This window comes from Maniola jurtina, chromosome 2 (assembly GCF_905333055.1).
Source record: "Maniola jurtina chromosome 2, ilManJurt1.1, whole genome shotgun sequence".
Lineage (NCBI taxonomy): Eukaryota > Metazoa > Arthropoda > Insecta > Lepidoptera > Nymphalidae > Maniola > Maniola jurtina.
The window spans coordinates 12,338,974-12,362,629 of NC_060030.1; the positions used below are offsets into that span (position 1 = coordinate 12,338,974).

A 23,656-nucleotide genomic window follows, 5' to 3' on the forward strand; every position below is an offset into this window, starting at 1 on the left:
TTCCGTTACGTAAAAAGCTTTAGAGAATAACAACCCGGGTAAGAAGTTTTTAAGCTCAAAAGACAACAGCTCCCAAGCTCAAAAAAGTTAGGTAATTACCTAAATAACTCTAATAAAGCTATCGACATTAAAATTTGGTATAGTAGTATACTTAATGAGGCGGAGTGGAGTACAAACATCATTGGAATAAAAGTCAGTTTATTTAAAAAGGGGTAGAAATCGGGGATTTGAAATTTCAAAGTAACAACTATACCGAGTGGGGTATCATACTATAACAAGGCTAAATTAAAAATTTATAACACCCCCGACAAGTGAAGGTTACAGTAACTAGAAAAGAGCTGATAACTTTCAAACAGCTGAACCGATTTTCTTGGACTATTCTGCGCGCGCGCCTACGATCCAAAGTATCTGAGTTTTCCAAAACATCATTTTCAAATAAATAATTATGTATCTTGGCAACGTCCATCTTGACAGCTTGACATTTGTCTATTGACATAATATTATTATGAACCTAACGGTTATCTAACCTTCTTTTCTACAAGAAAACTAGAAAAGAGCTGATAACTTTTAAACGGCTGAACCAATTTTTTTGGATTATAGCTAAGAACACTCTCGATCAAGCTACCTTTCAAACAAAAAAAAGTTAATTAAAATTGGTTCATTCGTTTAAGCGCTACGATGCCACAGACAGATACATAGATACACACGTTAAACTTATAACACCCCTCTTTTTGGGTCGGGGGTTAAAAAGGCTCTAACTAGCATAGTTCTTTCGATATTTAACAATAAACCTCTACGAATAAAGTTACGTTTGGCGATTCATTAATAAAAATGATTCTTACTGTTTTACTTCTTCTGTAATACGAAACCCTCGGCACGCAATTCTGACTCGCACTCAGCCAGCTTTTTTAGGTAGAACTTTGTCATACTTAGGACCTACAAAAGTACTATGACTTTTTATCTTTTCTTTTGTATTGCGTGTATTGCAAATTGTTTAGTAACTTCGGTCCTCGATAAACACCAACTAATTTCATAAAATACTACAGACACTCTTGCGCAACTCTAAGTGCCATCATAAAAATCCATATCAATGTTACCCGTGTCTACTGTACTCCAAAAACTCCTAAAATACCTACTCTATGATTGATTTATGACATCGATCAAAGTTTTTTTTCCTCTCTCGTCTGGCTTTACAAAGATTAGCCAATGTCAAGTTTGTAGTTATTTGTAAATAGTTAGTTAAACTATACAATTATGGACTCCGTCTGTGCCGGCGCTCGCCGACATACGCACAAGCACCCCCTTAGAGCGCTTTCCAGTCAGTTTTAACAAAAGAAAAACACTCCAAAAAGGCAGAGCACGCCCGCCAGTTAACACCAACACAGACTAAGTCCTCGATCATAGATTATTTGTGAAATGTCACATCATGCATGATGCAAGTGACATGTCAATTGTCACTGTCATGTAATTTGTAAATAGTAAAATCGGTGGTAAAATCGTAAAAACAACTTTAATTTTTGTCATTGATCAATAAGACAGGCGTCTGAATAAAGCAAATGTAAATGAAAATACCGCATTGATTAAGATAATATAAATTTTATTATATTATGAGCATAATATAAGACTTTGTAAAGGTAACCTTTTAGTTATCTAAGTATTCGGATTTCGGAACCAAGTTTCTGAAATGGAAGACATTCTAAAGAGTAAGTGCAATTTGATGGCAATTTGTGTCATGTATTATATATTTATATTTTTGCCGCCCCTATCTCTAAACATTTTTAAAACTAAACTAAACAACTAAGTAGGTAGGTTATAGGTACCTAATGTGGCTAATTCTGTTAAAACTTGTAAAGAAACACTAAACTAGAATGACAGATTTATATGTATTGTTTCATAATGGCCGCTATGGAAAAGGATAGCAATAAATTTAATGTCAATTTAGTTTTGAGATTGTATTCAACAGAATTACTGTTGAATACAATCTCAAAACTAAAATGACAGGTCTAAATGTATCCTTATCCAGCTGCTAACCCAAGGGTAGCACTAGGTTAATAGGATAGTATTAGATATAGTTTAGAGATTGTGTTATTTTATTTATTTAAAACATCCATACACTTTATATATTACATTTCATGTCTATTCTGGTTCATCTGGTTGGGTTTATCTGTCCACCAGTATTTCTTGTGTTTGCTCGAGATAATATACCATAATACTTATTCATTACTAAGCAACAATAATTATTTTGTGTATACTTAGCAGAATTAGCCACATTGTGTACAAGACAATTAGCCACATATTTACTTAGGTATCAAAAAACATTTTTTTTTTCAGTGTCAAAAGTGTTACAAGAACCTTACAAAATGTTTAAAGCAGACAGTGGTGCTATTACATTTCATACAATTGTCAGAAACACAGAATATTGGTGTGGGGAAATTTCCCTTATTAGTAAAGAGTGTCCACATAAAATTTTATATGAGGTGTGTTTTAGGGTATAAATGTTGTATAGCTTTAGGCTGATATAAAAGAATGATTAGATTTTAGATGTAAATTGTCTCACTGCATGGCTAAATTATGTTGTAGGTAACAATCTTTAAAATACACTTAGAAATAGGGAGTACACTAAAATGATATGTCTAAATGTATTGCTATACCTTCATAATTCTCTCAGTGGAAAAGGATAGCACTAGATTTAGATCTGTCAATTTATTTTAGAGATTGAATACTGCTCTTCCTCTTGGACACATCCAAAGGAGGTTACTTGGCTGGCACCTGTAGACTCCTGGGCCATGTTGAAATACCAAGAATATGCTAGGATGAAGGAAAACATACAAATTGTAACTGTCTGTGGCTCCTTTATTAACCCCCGACCCAAAAAGAGGGGTGTTATTAGTTTGACGTGTGTATGTGTATATCTGTCTGTCACATTGTAGCTCCTAAACTAATGAACCGATTTTAATTTAGTTTTTTTTTTGTTTGAAAGATGGCTTGATTGAGTGTTCTTAACTATAATCCAAGAAAATCGGTTCAGCCCTTTGAATGTTATCAGCTCTTTTCAAGTTACTGTCACCTTCACTTGTTGGGGGTGTAATAAATTTTTAATTTACACTTTTTTATGTACTTATGTTTATTATGTACCTATGATTTGTTATCTAACATTACAGATAGAATTAAATTATGAATCTTTATACATTATTTTTAAAAAAGATGGGAAAGAGATCACCTCATTTGAATTACCTGATTCACATGCTACAAGGCCACAAAATTTTTGGTTAAGCTGGTACAATGATACACTACTACTTGGAGTTGTGGAATCCTCCAAACATCTAAATCCATTTTTTGTATATGCAGACACATTTAGTGAACAGAACCCAAAGCAACTTATTGGATTTATAAGAGTTACAGCAGATCAATACAGAGATTTCATTGTTGAGTGTATGTCTATTTTTTTTTTTAATTATTATTTCTAGCTTGCATTTGCCCACAGATTCACTTTTGTACATACATAATATATCGTGGTCAGTTTAGTTGTTTTTCCAAGGGTTTCTTTACTTATGTATGTATTACCTAAAGTAATGTTAATAAATACTTATAAAGCGACTGGCTGATGCATATGACTTATCCACATGGATTAAGGTTTTTAAAATCCTGTGGATTTGAGATCCCTATGATTTTCCGGGATAAAGATACTTCTTTGTCTATGTCAATCTCCAGGTTCTACAATATCCGTGTAAATGTCACCTAAGTCTGTTGCTCCATCGCGACTTGACTGAAGTCGATAGTGATTGTTTTCAAATATTGTACATACATGTACTATATGTATAATATGTAGTCAGTCTACGAATATAACTTTGCTTTTAGTCATTTATTTGCATGGTTCGGTAATTTATTTAGTTTTTTTTAATAAGTAAAATTAAATAGGTAATTGCTAATTATGGGTGTTTATTTTTTAGCTAGTCCAGTTTTGAGGCCTATCAGTCATAAACATATACAAGGAGGTCAATTAAGATGGGTCAGTGTGTTGGATGATAGGCCACTACCTAAGGATGCATTAATAGGTGGATTTGAGAATGAACCGATATATATTGCCCGTTCCTTTCACGGTAGATCACTGTGTCCTGGAAAATATGTACCATCAAAAAAGAAAGCTTTTGTGCCATGGGGCCATGCGGAACATGCAAAAAAAAATTTTGAGGTAAGTATTTGTATCATGTGCTTACTGCTTGCACAATATTAGCATTTTTAAATATGTACATAATAGATGTAAACTTACGAACATCCGAACTTACAGATATACTATTTTTTATTTTACATTATTGGTCATATTTTGCAGTATTATCATTTTTTTTTTCCTGCAGATTCTTTGTGGCTACAACGCCTTGTGGGTTAAGTGTAAAGAGAACTTTATACCTGAAAATGCGTTCATAGCGGGCTCATCAGAAGTACATGGTGAAGATGTTTATATTGGTCGCGCAATGATTGGTGATGATCTTGTAGTGGGAAAAATTCACATGCTGTACAAGACATGTTATCTACCATACAAAGGCAAAGAAGTGGAAAGGCACACATATGAAATATTGGTAAGAGGAGATATAACGACATATGGACAGACTATAAATAAAAATTGCTTATTGAACCCCATGAAGGCCTTACAACCATGCATATGATGTATATACGATAGTATTTTTGTTCAGCTGTATAAAATATAAGCACCTAACAAGACCAACCTAGATATTATATTTTAAGCAAGGCAAATTATTTATGTATTAAGATATTTATATCTTATCTCACTTGTAAGTGGTACAATAAATGCTTTATGGCACATGATATACTTAAACAAACAGCTTTTTATACAAAATAAACCTTTGCCAACATAAAACCTTGTGATGTTATTTTTTCCAAAACCTTGATTACTATTAAACTCATTGATATATTATTAATTAAATATTAGGTACTAAAGGTGACAGGTCATGAATAACATGTCATCGCTCAAGTGGCCAGTTTTGCACACATTTATACACATCTAGATACTGTTTTATTATGAATTAATGTAAAAAAATATTATAATACCAACAACTTCAGCTTAATATAAACCTTTACACTTGAACATAAGTTCAATAACAATTGCAAAATATTTATTTTATATTTAATACCAAGAAGTCTTAAATTTGAAAAAAATTCACGACGAAAGGAATACGCGGACAGCGCGGATGTATACTCTGCTCCTGCCGCTTTTCTCTGATACATCTCTATATTTAATACTAATACCCGTATTCACAAACAACCACAGTACTATGAGGTCTCATACACTATGCGTTCGAGCGCACTGTGAGACCTCAGAGCATTCAAGCTGTGAGTCTCCTATACTCCTTTTTTTGTTTGAATGGTATGTTTGTATTCAATATGTAATGAATAAGGCACATCTTTCATACTCGTGGATTTTGCTACTAATACTTGTAAGTGTTCTGAAAATTCTATCTTGTCCTGGGGCTCATTTCTAAACCCAGCATTGTGAATTACTTCAGTCATTTTCTCTTCTCTTTTCTATATTTTGCCAGTTCATCTCCCTCTTCTACACTTCTGAATCTGAACTATGTTCCTCTGAGTCTATTTCCATAGGTTCAAACATTGAACAATTTTTTAACATTTGGGGTGTAAGAGGTAGAAGGCATGAATTTGAATATACCATTGGATCAACCAAAATTTCATATTCATATTTGGGAACATCTGCCATTTTATAAGGTACAACACAAGCAACTTGTGATGTTTGTACTTTTCCAGGAATTAGATTATCTTCGATAAGTGCACGGCCAACGTAAAGTGTTTCACGATTATATCCGTCATATCCACCCTCTACTGCGCCTAGTGGTATACCTTTGTTGCATGTTGGTACCCAAATACAATTGTAGCCACATAGGACCTGCAAACATTTGAATATTTACAAGAATTTTAGTAACAAGCTATGATTATATTAGAGTGGATTTAAGCCTGCGCGCATGCACGAAACGTGCGTACGTTCATCATAAAACCGTGTTCATAAGCGAATTGTAAGCAGTTCGCATGCCTGTTGTCACAGGTACGCGCTGTGCACATGTAAGCATGCATTGCATTGCGTTCGTCTTGCGAAGTATTGCGTCTACATCGGATAATGCACTTCGTGCACGTACGCAGGTGTGGATCGACCCTTATACCACATGACGTATAATAAGGCAATTAAAAGTGCGCGCCAAATAAGTAGTCCAATCTGAATACGGGGCGTGTGACTGCGCATTGTAGCCCAGGCGATTTAAGCATTTGAATATAACAAATATTTTTCTAAGGGTTAGTCTTTGTACTCATTTTATACGAAAACAAGCGAGTCTGCGTAAAACAAAACAATTTCGGTGTATTTATCTACAAAATAAGTAATAACTAATACTTAACACTTATTTTTATAGAATCATTAGTTTGTAAGTAGGTATACCTTATAATATTAAATCTTAGAATCAGATTGTTGATGTTAAAGTTCTCACCTCAAATTTCTTCTTCTCAGGCATGTTAATCCATGAAATGTAGCCTAATCCGTGAGACGGTACATATTTGCCAGGGACCAACGACCGTTCATGTTTAGCCCTTATTATATACAGTATCTCATTTTCATATCCTCCAATCAAAGCTCCATGAGGAAGTTTACCGTTTTGTTCTGCTTCCACCCACTTCAATTCACCTCCTGTCACATTCTTCAAAATGGGTTTTTCTAGTTTTGGCGGCACTGTAACATGCACAAACGAAATACTAAGTGCTTCTCTACAGCATAAAATGAGAAGCTGATTGTCTGAAACAGCAATGTGCAGCTAAAACCACTGAATCTAGAAAATTGAGATTTTTCACGTCGGTTCTCTAAATGCTCTGAAATGGTGATGAGTAGTGTCACATTAGGATTAAACAAAGCCTTTATTTTACGGTAAAATGACAGCTGCAGTGTGATAATGGCAGTCACCTTGGATTGGTATACACTTTAGGCTCACTTGCTATTGGCCACAATGCATTGTGGCAACAAGAATACTGTAAATTCAGCCAATCATAACAATTGTATTTGTAATGATTGACACAAGTTTTCCTCCTGCAAGACTTACCAGTGTGTGAAGCCAGAAGCGTGTGCCCCAAACACTCCTATCATAAAAACCTTCCTGGTTTTACCCATGTGAATTTCAGTCAGTCAGTGTCAAATAATTGGCTCATTACCATCTACCATGATGGTTTAGGTAGAGGCCGCACTACGGTTTTTTCCAGCGAGCGGTTAGCCGCTATAACAGCAAAACCACCCGAGAATCACACACTACGATTAAAAACCGCGAAATTGCTTCCGATTTTCGCAGTATTGAAGATGGATTTCAAGAGAGCAGTATGTATTGTTGCTCTAATACTAAGAAATAGAAAAACAAGACGTCAGCGCAAATTTCGCAAATATTGGGTCCATAGGGTCACTAGCCGTAGATTTAAGAAAGGTTTTTTTCACAAGAAATATCAAGATTTAAGAGAACATCCTGAGAATTTTTTTAATTACTATCGGATGTCAGTAGTCGACGACATAGTTACAATAGCGTGACAATACAACCACTCTTCACGGCGGTCTGCCGAATACTGGCAAAAACCGCCCGCGGTTAACGCGATAGTGCGTGCGCGCTAAGTAAGTTCTATGGATTACAAATTATAGCACGGTTTTTACCCGCGAGCATTTTGTAACATTCCACGGTTTTAAAATCAGTCGCGGGAAAAAACCGCAAGTGCGGCCGTTTGTATTCGTTTGCTTGAGTCACAAAATCACACGTTTAAAAACCGCGGCGGTTCAGCCGTAATGCGGCCTAGCACTAAACTTTTCAATTCCAGATGCAGATCCTATTTCAAATCAAAGTTATGCAGTTAACTACACTTGCTTGACTATAGAAGTCTAATTTAACTAAAAATTATGTCTGTCATGGTGTGTGGTGGTCAGCAGGCAGGCAAGCCACCCATACAGAAAAGCACTTCTGTAACAGTTTTGCTATATTTATTTTGTGTCTGTATTCTATTTCTAGTGTGTATGATTGACTTACAATATATTTTCCATTGTAAATGTCCTCTGTCACCAAAGATAGTAAATGTAACATATTGTATGTCTTGCACAAGCATTCGCTTTGATATGAGTGGAATTCCATCACTGGTGCGACCAAATTGTAACCGAGCTTTATGCCAGGAAATCCAGAACTTGTTGTATTCTCTTCCAGTCACCATATCAGGTACTTGTCTAATGTTACCCACACGAGCTGCATCCTTTTCTAACCAACACTTATTTGGTGCTATCACAATCTGCAACACAGAATTTAGCCATGTGAGATTGCAGTCAAGAGCACGTCATTGTATATAAATTAAAAAAATATTGGACAAGTGCGAGTTTGACTAGCACATGAAGGGTTCTGTACCATTGTACAAGAAACAATACTTTTTAATTTTCATGGTGGCCATCTTAAATTTTTTATTATTTATTGTTATAGTGGCAATTGAAATGCAGTCTGTGAAAATTGGCTCTACCTATTATGGTTCACAAGGTACAGCAGGCTAACAGACAGATGGTTGGATGGACAGCGGAGGCTTCGAACGGGCCCATCGGGTACAGAACCCTAAAAAAGAATTGCATAATATTATTTCATTGTTTGAAATAATTAAATTGCACAACGATTGTATTGGAGTTGAATTGTTCTTTAGGTATCCACCTAAGCGGAGAGAGATATGCTCAGTCGACCAATCAGATTCATAATAGATGACGTGAAAAAATTATCAAATCATCTTTTAAAAATCTAATTGGTTGACTGTACACATCTCTCGTCTCCGCTTAGGAGGGTACCAGACCTAAGACTTGGTTTTCTAACAATCCCACAGGAACTCTGTTTTCCCGGAAAAAGAGTAGCCTATCTTACTCATCTGGAGGTCCTATCAGGTCTGCATTTTCAAGGGCTTATAACATGTATGAAAGTAAATAATGTATGACAACATAATATTTATTTAAGCATTTATCTAAGTCCCACCATCTATTTTTGTTGTACCTATTCTTTTACAACCTCTCCCACTGCCGAGGATCATTGGTAGAGATATAGTGATAAGTAAGTGCTACCCTGTCCACTTTTTCTTTTTACTATTGTACTAGGTACCTATTATTAATTTTTGGTACAAATAAATGGAAAAAGAATGTGAAGTTTCAAGTTACCCAATAGTCACAGGTTTTGCCTGGTCTCACAGCAAGCCCCACCGCTGCGCGTCTTTGACTACTCATTCTGTGTACCGACTGTCTTTCACCTTTTATACTGAATGCAATAGCACCACTGGATATTTTGAAAAATCGTAGCTGGTGATGAGGCAGAGTTGAGAATTCTGAAAAAATTATTTTAAGCTTATTGGGTGGTTTGTATTTTTTTTTTTTTTATTGTAGATAACGGGTACTTACCACGATAAAAATATTTTCGTGGTCACGACGCAGCACAGCAGTCCCGTCGTTACCACGTGGCAGATAATATATTGGTAATTTACCAAATATAAATTTATCGTGGTACTTACATAATATTATGTAGGTACCCATTATCTTCAATATAAAATGTCTGGAAAAACCGGTCAAGTGCGAGTCAGACTCGCGCACTGAGGGTTCCGTACTCGGGATTTTTTCCAACATTTTGCATGATAAATCAAAAACTATTATACACAAAAATAAATAAAAATCTACTTATTTTAGAATGTACAGGTAAAGCCCTTTCATAATGACACCCCACTTGGTATAGTTATCATAGTTTAAAAATTGAAACACATTTTAATTTTTTTTTTGAATGATCTATCCACAAATTCGCAGTTTTCAGATTTATTCCTGTAATTGTGCTATAAGACCTACCTACCTAAAGTGATCCTATAGGGTTCCGTTTTTCCTTTTGAGGTACGGAACCCTAAAAATGGAATTAAGCACTCCCATTACAGGTTTTTGGTTTGAATCATTTAACTATGGTTTGAACATCGATGGGTTTGAATAATCTAAAACACAACTAAAAATATTCACCATATTGATCACCCATTGTCAATACAGTAAAACGGGGTAAATAAGAATCGGGGTGTAAATAGGAACAAAACTTGGAATGAGATTTGAACGTTAAAATAATAGGTAGTACACAAAAAATTAAAAAGCTTAGAAATTAGAACCATTAATTTTCCTAAGAGTAGGTACAAATATTTACAGCGACACCCGTAATCCGTATGTAAAAAGTACTTTGTGGCCATTTTCATAGAGTAGGAATCAGAATGTATTCTGTGGAGTAGGATGCATCCTACTCTATGGTAGGATGTATATTGCTTCGATCATAGATTTATAGAAGATATAAGCAGCATTCTACATAATTATCATCGTGACACTTCACAAGATGACAGCTTTAGTTCGAATTTTAGCCACGCGCCAAGAGAGCCTTGTCGGACTGTAGTACTTAATAGGTATCCTGTTGACTTCGTCTGTGTTGGTGTTAGCTGGCGGGCGTGCTCTGCCTTTTTGGAGTGTTTTTTGACGTGACAACGTCTTATAATTCGATACAGCCGGCTGCACGCACGAAAAAGCATGACTCATGCTGCGTTACCTCGCCGCAGGCGAGTTAACGCGAGGTAACGCCGCGATCGGCCTTTGTTGTCACGTTCAACTATCGTCAGTAAACCGACTTTACAGACAACCAATTTTTTGTTAAAACTGACTAAAAAGCGCTCTAAGGGGCTGCCGTGCGTATGTCGGCGAGCGTCGGCACAGACGGGGTCCATACTTGTATAGTTTAACTAACTTGTTACAAATAACTACAAACTTGACATTAGCTAATCTTTGTAAAGCCAGACGAGAGAGAAAAAAAAGGTATCCTGTTATCGGTCTGTGCTATTAGAATAAATTACTAAGATCTATAGAGCGCACTGGTCGGTGGAGCGCACTTTGACTTTGATAAGACAGCGTATGGCGTTATATAGCTGGCTGTGACTAAAAAGTATGTAATCACTACGTTACTGTGACCGTTGGCATAAATCCTGATCACGGTGCACTATCTGGTCTGCCCGCGAAATTCAAATTTAATTTGGTTTTCCGCAATTTGTAAATACGACAAAGTAGGCTTATGTCACTCTTATAGCGCCAATGGCAGTACCATCATATTGTAGTCTTTGGTACCATCTCCACAGGTTTATATAATTTACATGAAAGTATCCAGTTTAAGAAATTAGTCAAAATATAATAGTCATCAGTACGAAACTGTTCAGCAATTTCTATTACTGCAGTCCTATTGGAAATTGCTGGTGTGCAGCCAATAAAGGCCCGATTACAGTCCTCTATAATAGAATCCTTCCTTTGTCAAAGTGACAGTTTACGAGCGAGTGGAGGTTTTTAATTTTCTCCAAGGTATAAAATAAGGAACTAAGGAGGGATAACGTTTGTAATAAATTACGACCAGACAAAAGTTTGTGGTAAAATTTTAATAAATAAGGTACAATAAAATATATTAATTAATCTCAGACAATGCTATGCGAAATAATAATTATAATAGGTAAACCAGTATAATTTATGAATTTATTAAGAGAATTTATTACTTACTTACAAATTATAATAATACTAGTGACCCGCTCCGGCCTCGCACGGGTGCAATGCTGATACTATAAGGTGTAACGCCACGCCGCCTCAGCCAATCGCAACGCGCCAACGCCAACCAGACTATCCGAGTCAAGCCAAGCTGGCCAATCACCGCCTGTTACAGCCGATAACCGCCAAGACGGCCAATCATAGCCTACTGCCGCCATGACAGCCAATCAACGCCAGCGCCATTGACAGCCGAACGCAACTCCGCCACCACTGCCGAATCCCTTCGGTGGGGATAACGCCATATAAAGCTATGCGAGCTCATTTTTAGGATTATTGTTCTATCGTACGCATTGTAAGCTGAAACTATGTCCATTTGTGTAAACCATTGTAAATTATATAAATAGTAACAAAGTAACAATAGTAATAAAGCAATGAGTGATTTGTATTAGTGTGTTTAGTGAAGTGATATAATAAATTTGGGCGATTATACTGATTTGCTCTTTTTATTTAAACCCACTGTTTCAAAGGATTAATGCGGACTTCGTCTGTGGTGGCGTTTGCTGGCGCGCGTGTTGTGACTTTTTGGAGTGTTTTTTTTGTTAGAAGTGGCCGGTTTTTGTGTTCTGCTGGTGTTTATTGGTGGTGGAACTGACTGGGAAGCGCTCTAAATGGGCGCCGCGCGTATGTCGGCGGGCGCCGGCACAGACGAAGTCCATACTTATACATATAGTTTCCTAACTTGTAAATAACTACAAACTTGACATTGGCTAATCAGTATAAAGCCAGACGAGAGAGAGAAAAAAAAAAAGGATTAATGCTGTATTGCATAAAATCGCTTGGTAATTGGTATCATTTCTCCATCATTTCCCATCCACCATCCATCCACCACCAGCCATCATTTCTCTTAAAAAGTAAAGGATTAAAACAGTTAATGTGGGTTATCCCTAAGAGTTAGACATAATACCATCTCAGACTTTTTTGTAGGCCTTTTTAAGGTATACAATACTGGAGTAGGTACATTATTTTGATCTATTTCGTAGGGTTCAGGCAGCGTTTGCAATGTAAGCGCAAAAAAAGTGTTTATTTACAACATCACATTAGAAACCTCTAAAATTATCAGTGTTTCTCTAAAATATTATGCATGTATTACACATATAAACCTTCCTCTTGATCACTCTATCTTCTAATAAAAACCGTATCAAAATTCATTGTGTAGTTTTAAAGATCTAAGCATACATAGGGACAGATAGCTGGAAGCGACTTTGTTTTACACTATGTACTTAGTGATAAACACCAAACAGGAATAAACTGAATTCAATGAATATAAAATATAGTAAAAGTACAATATGTAGGTATTAAATGGCACTTTCTAATGCCTTACTTTTAATAACAGAGGCAGGGTCAGTATTACAAACCTTAGTAGCAGATCAATTGTTTAGTTATGTAGGTGCTACAACCATAAAGCCGGCTTGCCAGCAAACATCACCAATGTTGACTCACCTCCCTCTTTACTAGTGTGCTCTGTACCTACTTAGTTTAAGGAGCCATTACATTCATAGTACACCACATTAAAATAATAATAAATATCTATTCAATATGGAGTTGAAGTCCATAGGCAAATACAGACAGTTAATGTTCTTTTTGCAGATAAAAAATTGTGACCACTTTCTTTATTTTTGGCTGAAAGTTTCCTTATATTATTTAGATTCAACTAGGTACCATCCTTTTCAAATGCTTTATCAAAATACACTGCACACGCACCTTACTCCCAGTGAATAACAGCTTGTTCACACAGGCTGCGTAAGCGTAGACGCGTAGAGCGCGTATCATTGCGTTGTAATGTATGGAACTGTATGAGACATGGCATACCACTTGCGTGGCGTGAACGTTCGCGTAGACGTAATGCTTGCAGTAATTATATCTACGGATTCACGCGCGTGTCACATGTACGTGCTTGGTGTGAATCGGCCTTAAGGAATGTTGACTTGACTGTAATACTAACATACAAGAACAAAGTGATTCTATAAGGGTTCCGTTTTTCCTTTTGAGGTACGGAACCCTAAAAATATATGAAAAAATTCGTCCGCAACTTGTGGCGGCCACTAATCGCCGCCGCCGGCAGCGCAGATTGCTGCAGCATTATAAGAAAGGATTTTCGGATTTTCTGCTTATTCTGATTCTGAGCTGGGTGCATAATCGTCACTGTCCACATAAACATTTTCTTCATCCTCTTCATACCTGTTTTCAGATATTTCGTCCATATGAGATACGAAATATCGATTTGGGCTGTGCATGGAAATTTGGGGATTGACCAAAATCTCATATTCCTTTTTAGAAATTTCTCTTTCATTGTAAGGGATGTAGCAAACTGCGTGTGAGGGTTGAACTTTTCCTGGTATGAGATTGCCATCTTCAACGGCGCGACCAATGTACAGTGTTTCATGGCTATCTTCCGCGTAACCTCCCTCCACCGCCCCCACTGGAATCCGATTGCTACAAGTTGACACCCAAATGCAGTTGAAGCCACATAGCACCTGAAAACATATAAAATAATGTGTAGAATACCAATATGTATTATAAACGAGTGTCTCTGTTTTTAGGGTTCCGTACCTCAAAAGGAAAAACGGAACCCTTATAAGATCACTTTGTTGACTGTCTGTCTGTCTGTCTGTCCGTCCGTCCGTCCGTCCGTCCGTCCGATCCGTCCGAATCATGAAAATCAGGTAGGTAGGTCTTATAGCATGTAAAGGAATAAATCTGAAAACCGTGAAATTGTCATTGCATCACAGAAAAAAAATTAAAATGTGTTTTAATTTTCAAAGTAAGATAACTATAGCAAGTGGGGTATCACATGAAAGGGCTTTACTTTTAAAATCTATTTTAGAATGTACATTCTAAAATTAGATTTTTATTTATTTTTAAGCATAATAGTTTTTGATTTATCGTGCAAAATGTCGGAAAATACCCGAGTACGGAACCCTCGGTGCGCGAGTTTGACTCGCACTTGGCCGGTTTTACTTCATGGTTCATGTGTTTAATCTTAGGGAAAACAGATACAGTGATAGTTTGCATCCCAGAGATGGACATAGGTTACTTTTAGCCCAGAAAATCACAATACCCAGGGATTTTTTTAAAAATATAAATCCACATTGACAAACACACAGGCATCTCGTCTCTCTGAATCATATTTTTCATTGCTGAGCAGTAAGGGTCCTGGCTCCTTTCTATTATTCATATAATGGTAGGAGTTTTTTCTGGAATAATAATGTCCTGGAATCCCAGATCCTTTCACATACAGCTCAATTAAGAGAATGAAATTTCAAATATTAGGTTTAAACAATAAGTTCTTACCTCAAATTTATTTTTTTCATGCATTTCTCCACCCCATGGGATAAAGCCCAAGCCTTGGGATGGTACAAATTTGCCAGGAGTTAATGACCCTCGATGCGGAGCCTTTATTATATACAATGTCTCTTTCTCATATCCACCAATCAAAGCTCCGTCAGGAAGTTGATCCTCTGCGACCACCCACTTCAGGTCACCTCCTCTCACCTTCTTTAGAAGTGGTTTTTGTAATTTTGGTGGTACTGTAACATCCAAGAAATCAATATCAACAATCTCATTCTGATTAGGGTTATGATTGACTTAACCCAGGATTAGCGCATGGGGTCTGTAACAGCCCAGGTTCAGGAATAGCTGCTATATTTTTAGTAAGCTTCTATAAGAAACAGATTTGTATGTATTTATATTGTAGTATGGATAGTGAAGAGTGTTAAAGTTTGTGGTAGGTACCTACTTAAAACTTTGTTGTGAAAATAAATTATTAACTGTGACTTTTCACTGTTCCATAAACATCTGTTCCTTACAGTAGCTTACTAAAGCTTACTTAACTCTAAATAATGCACATATACATAAGTTCATGTGCTGTAATTGAGTAAGGGATGTCTGTTTCGCACTAAGGTTTTCAAGATTTTTTCTTTTTGTTACTCCCAAAAGATGAAACAATAATTGGACTCATGATTAGCACTATGATCTATACATATAATAAAATTGTAGAAAAGTGGTGTCTGTACAATGGAAATATATAAAAAAAAAGTAGCAGGGGTTGTTATTATATCGATGCCGAACCCGAAATTGTAATTAATTTCTTTTTGTCTGTTTGTCTGTGTGTTTGTGCACGCTAATATCAGAAACGGCTTATTCGATTTAGATACGGTTTTCACTAATATATTGTAATAAGCTTCACTTAACATTTAGTGTTTATTTCATGTCAATCGGTTCATAAATAAAAAAGTTATGTCAATTTAAAGAATCACGGCGAACATTTTTAACGTACAGAGTATATGCTGCCCGAAAAGTCACTATTCCACGCGAACGAAGTCGCGGGCACAGCTAGTGCTAAATAAAAAGTTTTTAAGATTAATAAATTAATAAAGTTTTCAAGGTAAGCATGCTTGCAGTCGCAATGGCTGCAACTTTTTCTACATGTTGCAGACAAAGTTGCAGGCATCAGCTAGTTTATTATCAACTATTACACCAATTCTTACAACAATTAAGTATTTGTATTATCCATATTGTAAGCATCTGTGAATGACTTACAGTATAGCTTCCATTGTAGAGTGCCCCTGTCAGCATAGACAGAAAATGTGACAAATTGTATATCTCGAACAGGTATTTTCCTTGATATCAGTGGAACTCCAGTGCTGGTGCGACCAAATTGTAATCGAGTACCATGCCATGAAATCCAGAATTTTGTATATACATCTCGGGACAAAATGTTAGACACATTTTTAACATTAGTAGTGCGAGCTCCATCTTTCTCAATCCAACATTGATCATGGCCAAACACAATCTGCAATAAGAGAAAACTGTATAAAATCCATACAATCCCATCCATACCCACACCTACTAATATTGTAAATGTGAAAGTGTGTCTGTCTTTCTGCTAGTTTTGCATGGCCCAACAGTTAAACCGATTTTGATGTTTGGCACAGATATAGCTTACATTTTGGGGATGGACATAGGCTACTTTTTATCCTGGAATATCAAACAGTTCCCACAGTATTTAAAAACCATCTATTAAATATTATCTTCTTTCTTAGCCTTTGTTAATCCATTGTTGGACATAGGCCTCCTCACATGCACGCCATTCCTCTCGGTGTTGTGCGAGCCTCCTCCAAGTTTTTCCCGCCAGCTTGGTGATGTCGTCTGACCATTAAATATTATATTATTCTCAAATATTCGAGATGATGTAAACCTATATATATCTGTGTCTAGTTTAGTTATTATTTCATTAGTGACTCATTGAAAACTTGATGATTTCACAATTACCTTTTTGTACTACTTCCCCTAAAAATGAAAGAGCTGGTTGATTTGATTTTTTATAACATTGCATGTTTTAACCATGGTTTATTTAGCCCTATGTTTTAAGCTTGAAGTATATCAACAATTATTAAATAATCAGAGGTTGTTGTTTTTCATTGTCTATCTTGTATGACTAAGGCAGGACATACAGCAAGATTGACTATGTATAAAGCACTTCGTTCTATTAAATATTGCACAATAATATCATGAACTTACTACCTACATATTAACTTACCCAGTAATCACATTTTTCGCCTGGTCTCTTTGCCAGCCCTACAGCTGCGTGCCTCTCACCTTTAACAGAGAATCCTACAGCACTGCTAGTAATTTTGTAAAATATATGCTGATGCTGAGGCCAAGTTGTGAATTCTAAAACATTAAAGGCATAAGTTATGCATAACTACAGCATGAAATACTGTTGAACAATCAGCGAATATTTAGTTATCGTAATAATAGTTATCCTTGTTCATCTTACTTACCAATGAGATCACCCATTATTATAAAGCACAGGATATTGATATTATGTAGAAACTTTATCCGAACATCATATACATATATGTATCGATGTATCAATGTTAGTTATGTTCGTAAATAGAAATAAGTACTAATAAATCGTTCAGTAAAAGTCCACTTTTATTATTTCTGAAGAATATGAATTTGGTTAAAGGTGAGCCTTTAACCAAATTAAATAACGGCTCACTTATTACATATAGGTTTTCACTTATAAGAAGTTTCAGTTTAATACGAAATCAATTCAATTCAATTTTGTTGGAGACGAAAATTTAAACAACACACAAAAGTAAAATATAGGTACACAGTGTAGTATAGTCAAAGAGTATAGTACCTGTCAGTGCCTGTCATCAGTCAACTGTCAATGTCATGAAAGACATGTTAGTGTTGCTAATGTATATTTTCGAATTCCCGGAAAATCTAATCTCCGCTCACTTTTCCCACTGTTAATTATTAAAAAACTCTCATTATTATTTGTGTAAAAAAATAAGTAATTTTTACTATATAGTGCACAAACCAACAAAAATGGCATAAATTAAAGTTTTATTTTCATGTACAGTTTTTAGGTGTTTAGATAGCCGATAGGACCTACTTATCACTGCATAGTATAAAACAAAGTCGCTTCCCGTAGTCTGTATGTAAGCCTAGATTTTTAAAATATTATGCAACGGATTTTGATGTGGTTTTTTTCATTAGATAGAGTCATTAAGAATAAGGTTTATGTATAATACATGCATAATATAGTAGGGAAACACTGATCATTTTAGAGGTTTCTAATGTGATGTTGCAAATAAACACATTTTTTTGTGCTTACATTGCAAACGCTGGCTGAACCCTATGAGATAGATCAAAATAGAATTGTACACATTAAAAAGATCTATAAAAAAAGTCCGCACTGGTATATGTCTATCTCTTTGGGATAACCCACAATAACCATTTTTTATCCTTTACTTTTTACGAGAAATAATGGCTTATTTACGAAGCGATTGTATGCAATACATTATCCATAGTCCACTAATCTTACCTACAAAGAAATAATATAAATGAGAAAATTTGTCTGTTTGTCTGCTTACTGTTAAGTCCCCTACCTTTTTACGGCGAATTTACTTAGCCTATTCTGACATTAATTGGTTCAGAGTGTTAGAAATATAATATTTATGTGGTATGCATACAACGTAACACACATAATGTACTTACTCTGTGGCTTGTCCTCGTCTCTTTCTCTCTCTGCCCAACCTTCCAACGACATGCACTGTGTGTGAGGCTTTTATTTGTAATATTAATTGTATTCAAGTTTGTGTAAAGATATTACTGACGATAATTATGTGTGGTTTATTATGTGCAATAAACAAACTCATAATGTGATTGTGATATTATTTCTGGCCGTTGTAACCACTGCTCGATCCTTGTGACCTCCCAAGAGGTCATGGGCCAAGATCTAAATCTACGAGATTTACTACAACGTGTTTGAGAAATATATCGATCGATCGCTTAAGAAGATTGCACGTGCGTGTACGAATGAACAAATACTCTGATCTATTGTGAAGAAACAAAAATGGCATTCCGTGGTGAAGTTCCCACTACAAACGAAGATGGCGGCTCACGTGTCACGCCGACGACGTCTTTGTTTCCTGCGATTGAGAAGCTGGAAGGCAGCCAGAACTATTTAGCCTGGAAGTTTGCGATTCGTATGGTTTTAATACTAGAAGGTTTGTGGGATTGTGTTACTGCAAACGCGGTCACTGACGCTGCGCGCGATCAACGTGCGCTGGCGCGCATTTCCTTGAGTGTTAAACCTAGCCTGTACCAGCATATCAGAAACGCATCTAGTGCCAAAGAGGCGTGGGACAACCTTTCGGACATTTTTGAATACAAGGGACTTTTGCGTCGTGTCTTGTTGTTGCGTGAACTGCATCGTACACGCTACACAGACTTCAACGACATGAGTAAGTACATAAACAACACTTCTGACATTGTACAACAGTTGGCCGATATTGGGCGAAAAATAGATGACGAAGAAGTAGCGGAACTGTTACTGAGCGGTCTACCACAGGAATTTGACTCGCTCGTGTCTAATCTGTCTACGTTCTCACTAACATCAAAGATCTCGAGTGAAGTCGTGAGAACTCGTCTACTACAAGAGGAATTGCGGAAAAACGGCTCAAATTCACATAATATATCTGAAGCTGCTTATATTTCAAAACGAAAAGTAAAGTGTCACTACTGTCACAAGGAAAATCACATAAAATCTAACTGTTTTAAACTGAAGCGCGATAAAAAGAAAAACAGTGTGACAGAAAGTAGCAGTGATAATAAATGTATGGCAGCCGCATATCTCTCTAAACACAGACAGGAAGATTGGTTCGTGGACTCTGGGTGCACTGCACACATGTGTAATAAGAAAGAATTCTTTGTGTCACTCAAGTGGACTTCATCGTCAGTATCTGTTGCTAACAATGAGACTATGTTATGTGAAGGTGTTGGGACTGTGAATATTCAATCAAATGACAATGTACTTATTCTTAATAATGTTTTGTATGTTCCTCAGTTAACTACTAATTTGATATCCGTTAGTAAGTTAATAGAATTAGATCTAAGAGTGGTGTTCAATTCGGGAGGTTGTTTTATATTTGACATAGATGATAAACTTATCAGTACTGCTAGTAATTTAAATGGGATTTTTAAATTAAATGGGTGTGTTAGGAATAGGTATTTGCACAAAGAGGAGCACTCTTTGTTCCTTCATAATGAGCAGGAATCACCGAGTGCCGCAGTTGCAGCTCATCAGCAGCCAATGCAGTTATGGCATCAACGGTTAGGGCATCTCAGCTCTAGAGGTATGTTTGCTCTTAGAGATAGGTTAAAACATGGTTGTATGTTTCAGGCTGAAGAATCACTTTCAGATTGTGCTGCTTGTCTTAAGGGCAAGTTGGTTGCAAAACCATTTCCAAAGAGTGGTGCCAGTCGTGCAACCAGGGCTCTGGAGCTTGTACACTCTGACGTCTGTGGGCCCATGCCGGTGAGCAGCTGGGGTGGTGCAAATTATATTCTGACACTGACTGATGATTATTCAAGGAAGAGCTACGTGTACTTGATGAAGAACAAATCTGAGGTATGTAGCCGCTTCATAGAATTTAAAAATATGGTTGAAAAGCAGACTGGTTTATCAATCAAATGACAATGGGGTAGTGACAATGGGGCCGAGTATGTAAATTCAACTTTGTCTGGGTTTTTATGTGAACAGGGCATAGTGCATCAGCTTACCGTGCCTTATTGTCCTCAACAGAATGCTGTTTCAGAACGGTTGAACCGTACCCTTATGGATAAAGTACGTTGCATGTTGCAACATTCTGGTCTCGACCAGCGGTTCTGGGGAGAAGCAGTAATGACGGCTGTTTATCTTAAAAATAGGTCTCCCACAGCTGCATTGGACGGACAGATTCCAGAAGAGGTTTGGACTGGTTCTAAATTGGACCTTGGTCACCTCAGGGTGTTCGGTTGCCTTGCTTATGCGCTGGTACCTGGCGTTAAGCGTAAGAAGTTAGACCCTAAATGTAAACCTTACATTTTTGTGGGTTATTCTGAAACTACTAAGGGGTATAGACTGGCAGATCCCTGTGACCCTAGAAAAGTGCTCTTGTCTCGTGATGTCACGTTTATGGAAGAGAGATTTTTTAATTTTGGACATGACAATTCTTGTGATAATAATGAAATAATATTTATGAATTCTAGTTTATTACATAATTTATCAAGTGATAATAATGTTAATAATGAATTGTCTAATGTCAATGATAATAATAATAAATTAATGGAAAATAGTAATTTTAATTCAGATGACAAAATATTATCTAATGGAAGTTTTAATGATAATTCTTGTGTTTCCACAGATACATGGGACACTGGTAGCGAACACAACTCCTCTGTTGAGTGCTCGGCGGATGATGACGTAGAACTTACTGTGACGTCACCACGCGCGACGTTGACTGGAGGGGAAGATGTGTCTGCAGGTTCGCGCCCTATACGTAGTACTCGATCGGTTCTACCTAAAAGGTATGATGACTATGATCTGTCTATGTTTGCAAGGGATGTTTTGGTTGACGAGCCACAGTCGTATCGAGAGGCGATTGATAGTCCTTACCGCGACGAGTGGGTGCAGGCCATGAAGCGTGAGTACAACTCTATGATGGAAAATGAAGTATGGACGCTTGTGGAGCGCCCTAGTGACTGCAATGTCGTAAAATGTAAGTGGGTGTTTAAGGCGAAGTGTGATGCTTCAGGTAATTTTCAGCAATTTAAGGCTAGGTTAGTAGCAAGGGGCTTCACACAAAAAGAAGGGATAGATTATACTGATACCTTTTCCCCAGTTGTACGCCACTCCACTATGAGGTTATTGTTTAGTTTGGCGAATGAATATGACTTGAATATTGATCATATTGACGTAAATACGGCTTTTCTGAATGGCAACCTAAATGAAACTATTTTTATGGAGCAGCCTGAGGGATTTACTGATAGCAAAAATAAAAATAAAGTTTGTCTCTTGAAAAGGAGTATTTACGGGTTAAAACAAGCAAGTAGAATGTGGTATTGTAAGGTTAATGACTTGTTGACTAAAAATAACTTCATACAAAGTAAATGTGAACCATGTGTGTATTATTTCCAGGGAGAAAAGGAAATTATTATTATAGCATTGTATGTCGATGACTTTTACCTGATATATAATAAGGATAGCTCTCATATTAAGGTTTTGTTGAGTTTATTAGAGCATGAATTTAGTATTAAAAACCTAGGTCCTATTCAGAGCTATCTTGGAATTAGAGTCAGAAGAGATAGAGAAAAAGGTGTACTTAAGTTAGACCAGTCAGTTTATATAAAGAGAGTACTGAACCGGTTTGGTATGTCAGACTGTAAACCAGTTTCGACTCCTATGCAATCAGGACTTAAGTTATGTAAATCAGATGATATATTAAATGATGATGTATATCACTATAGGCAACTTTTAGGTTGTTTGATGTACCTGTCAGTATGTACGCGTCCTGATATTGCTTACACCTGTAGTCAATTAAGTCAGTATAATAACTGTTTTGGTAAATGCCATTGGTCAGCTGCCAAAAGAGTTTTACGGTATTTAGCGGGTACAATTGACTATGGTTTACTCTATGTAAAAAGTAATCGATTGGTATTGAGTGCCTATACCGATGCAGATTGGGCCAATGATTGTACTGATCGTAGGTCATATACAGGGTTTGCAATAAAGCTTGGTAAAAATGTAGTAAATTGGGAGTCTCGTAAACAAAAGTGTGTAGCACTCTCTAGTACAGAGGCAGAATATTTAGCAATAAGCGACGTTTGTAAAGACTTAAGTTTTGTAAGAAATTTCTTGGTAGAGCTCTTTACAAATTTAAAATTGAACTGTATAACTGTGTATAACGACAATCAAAGTGCGCACAGATTATTAGAGTGTAAAGAATATTGTCACAAGCGCACTAAACACATTGATATTCGTTATCACTATGTAAAGGACCTTGTAAATAGCAACTTTGTGACTGTAAAATATTTGTGTACAGAGAAAATGATTGCTGATGTGTTGACCAAACCTCTAGACAAGAAAAAGCATAACATGTTTATTTATGAGCTTTGTGTTCGACATATATCAGGATGAGAAATGTAATGTATACTTTTGTAGTCATAGAGTAATTTATAATTTTTTATTTTTTTGCTGTTTACGTTATATGCATAAGGGGAAGTGTTAGAAATATAATATTTATGTGGTATGCTTACAACGTAACACACATAATGTACTTACTCTGTGGCTTGTCCTCGTCTCTTTCTCTCTCTGCCCAACCTTCCAACGACATGCACTGTGTGTGAGGCTTTTATTTGTAATATTAATTGTATTCAAGTTTGTGTAAAGATATTACTGACGATAATTATGTGTGGTTTATTATGTGCAATAAACAAACTCATAATGTGATTGTGATATTATTTCTGGCCGTTGTAACCACTGCTCGATCCTTGTGACCTCCCAAGACAGAGATAACTCACTCCTTGGACACATTCCACTTTTTATTTTGAAAAAATAAGGAGTACCTACTTAACTACCTACAGACTGTTAGAAAAATTAAATCTACGAGGGAAGTGACAGGTATTATCTAGTTTTTGTCATCAGACCCAAAATGGTATGTAAAGTGG

At 36.4% G+C, this 23,656-nt stretch overlaps 3 protein-coding genes across 5 annotated transcripts; 1 reads left to right on the forward strand and 2 right to left on the reverse strand.

The window, feature by feature from the left end:
• The first annotated feature begins 1,469 nt into the window (after window positions 1-1,469).
• Window positions 1,470-4,714, forward strand: LOC123878160. The gene is made up of 5 exons (XM_045925261.1): window positions 1,470-1,703; window positions 2,332-2,477; window positions 3,162-3,432; window positions 3,951-4,192; window positions 4,356-4,714. The coding sequence occupies exons 1-5, from the start codon at window positions 1,685-1,687 to the stop codon at window positions 4,662-4,664; spliced, it is 987 nt and encodes a 328-aa protein (XP_045781217.1). The 5' UTR covers window positions 1,470-1,684; the 3' UTR covers window positions 4,665-4,714.
• Window positions 4,715-4,801: 87 nt separating this feature from the next.
• LOC123878130 lies at window positions 4,802-10,264 on the reverse strand. 3 transcript variants are annotated; one of them, XM_045925233.1, is made up of 5 exons: window positions 10,055-10,264; window positions 9,221-9,384; window positions 8,073-8,325; window positions 6,510-6,748; window positions 4,802-5,917 (listed from the first exon to the last, which is right to left on the reverse strand). In XM_045925233.1, exons 1-5 carry the CDS (start codon window positions 10,068-10,070, stop codon window positions 5,570-5,572), a joined length of 1,020 nt encoding a protein of 339 aa, XP_045781189.1. In that variant the 5' UTR covers window positions 10,071-10,264; the 3' UTR covers window positions 4,802-5,569. The 3 variants fall into 3 exon arrangements, with proteins under 3 accessions (XP_045781189.1, XP_045781198.1, XP_045781185.1); XM_045925242.1 differs by lacking the exon at window positions 10,055-10,264 and adding an exon at window positions 9,897-10,024; XM_045925229.1 differs by lacking the exon at window positions 10,055-10,264 and adding an exon at window positions 9,586-9,609.
• Window positions 10,265-12,360: 2,096 nt separating this feature from the next.
• Window positions 12,361-17,782, reverse strand: LOC123878149. The gene is made up of 6 exons (XM_045925254.1): window positions 17,437-17,782; window positions 17,193-17,326; window positions 16,193-16,445; window positions 14,945-15,180; window positions 13,669-14,127; window positions 12,361-13,507 (listed from the first exon to the last, which is right to left on the reverse strand). The coding sequence occupies exons 1-5, from the start codon at window positions 17,450-17,452 to the stop codon at window positions 13,762-13,764; spliced, it is 1,005 nt and encodes a 334-aa protein (XP_045781210.1). The 5' UTR covers window positions 17,453-17,782; the 3' UTR covers window positions 12,361-13,507; window positions 13,669-13,761.
• Window positions 17,783-23,656: the final 5,874 nt, after the last annotated feature.

What these genes read in the sequence shown, in the direction of transcription:
- LOC123878130 (XM_045925233.1), bottom strand. An exon ending in GCAAAACCTGTGACTATTGG is followed by an intron (nt 8,326 to 9,220) that starts GTAACTTGAAAC and finishes TCTGTGTTGCAG; the next exon opens with ATTGTGATAGCACCAAATAA. An exon ending in TTTACAATGGAAAATATATT is followed by an intron (nt 6,749 to 8,072) that starts GTAAGTCAATCA and finishes TGCATGTTACAG; the next exon opens with TGCCGCCAAAACTAGAAAAA.
- LOC123878149 (XM_045925254.1), bottom strand. An exon ending in GCGAAAAATGTGATTACTGG is followed by an intron (nt 16,446 to 17,192) that starts GTAAGTTAATAT and finishes CTCTTATTGCAG; the next exon opens with ATTGTGTTTGGCCATGATCA. An exon ending in ATGAAAAAAATAAATTTGAG is followed by an intron (nt 14,128 to 14,944) that starts GTAAGAACTTAT and finishes ATATGTTTTCAG; the next exon opens with GTGCTATGTGGCTTCAACTG.
- LOC123878160 (XM_045925261.1), top strand. An exon ending in CACATAAAATTTTATATGAG is followed by an intron (nt 2,478 to 3,161) that starts GTGTGTTTTAGG and finishes CTAACATTACAG; the next exon opens with ATAGAATTAAATTATGAATC. An exon ending in ATGCAAAAAAAAATTTTGAG is followed by an intron (nt 4,193 to 4,355) that starts GTAAGTATTTGT and finishes TTTTTCCTGCAG; the next exon opens with ATTCTTTGTGGCTACAACGC.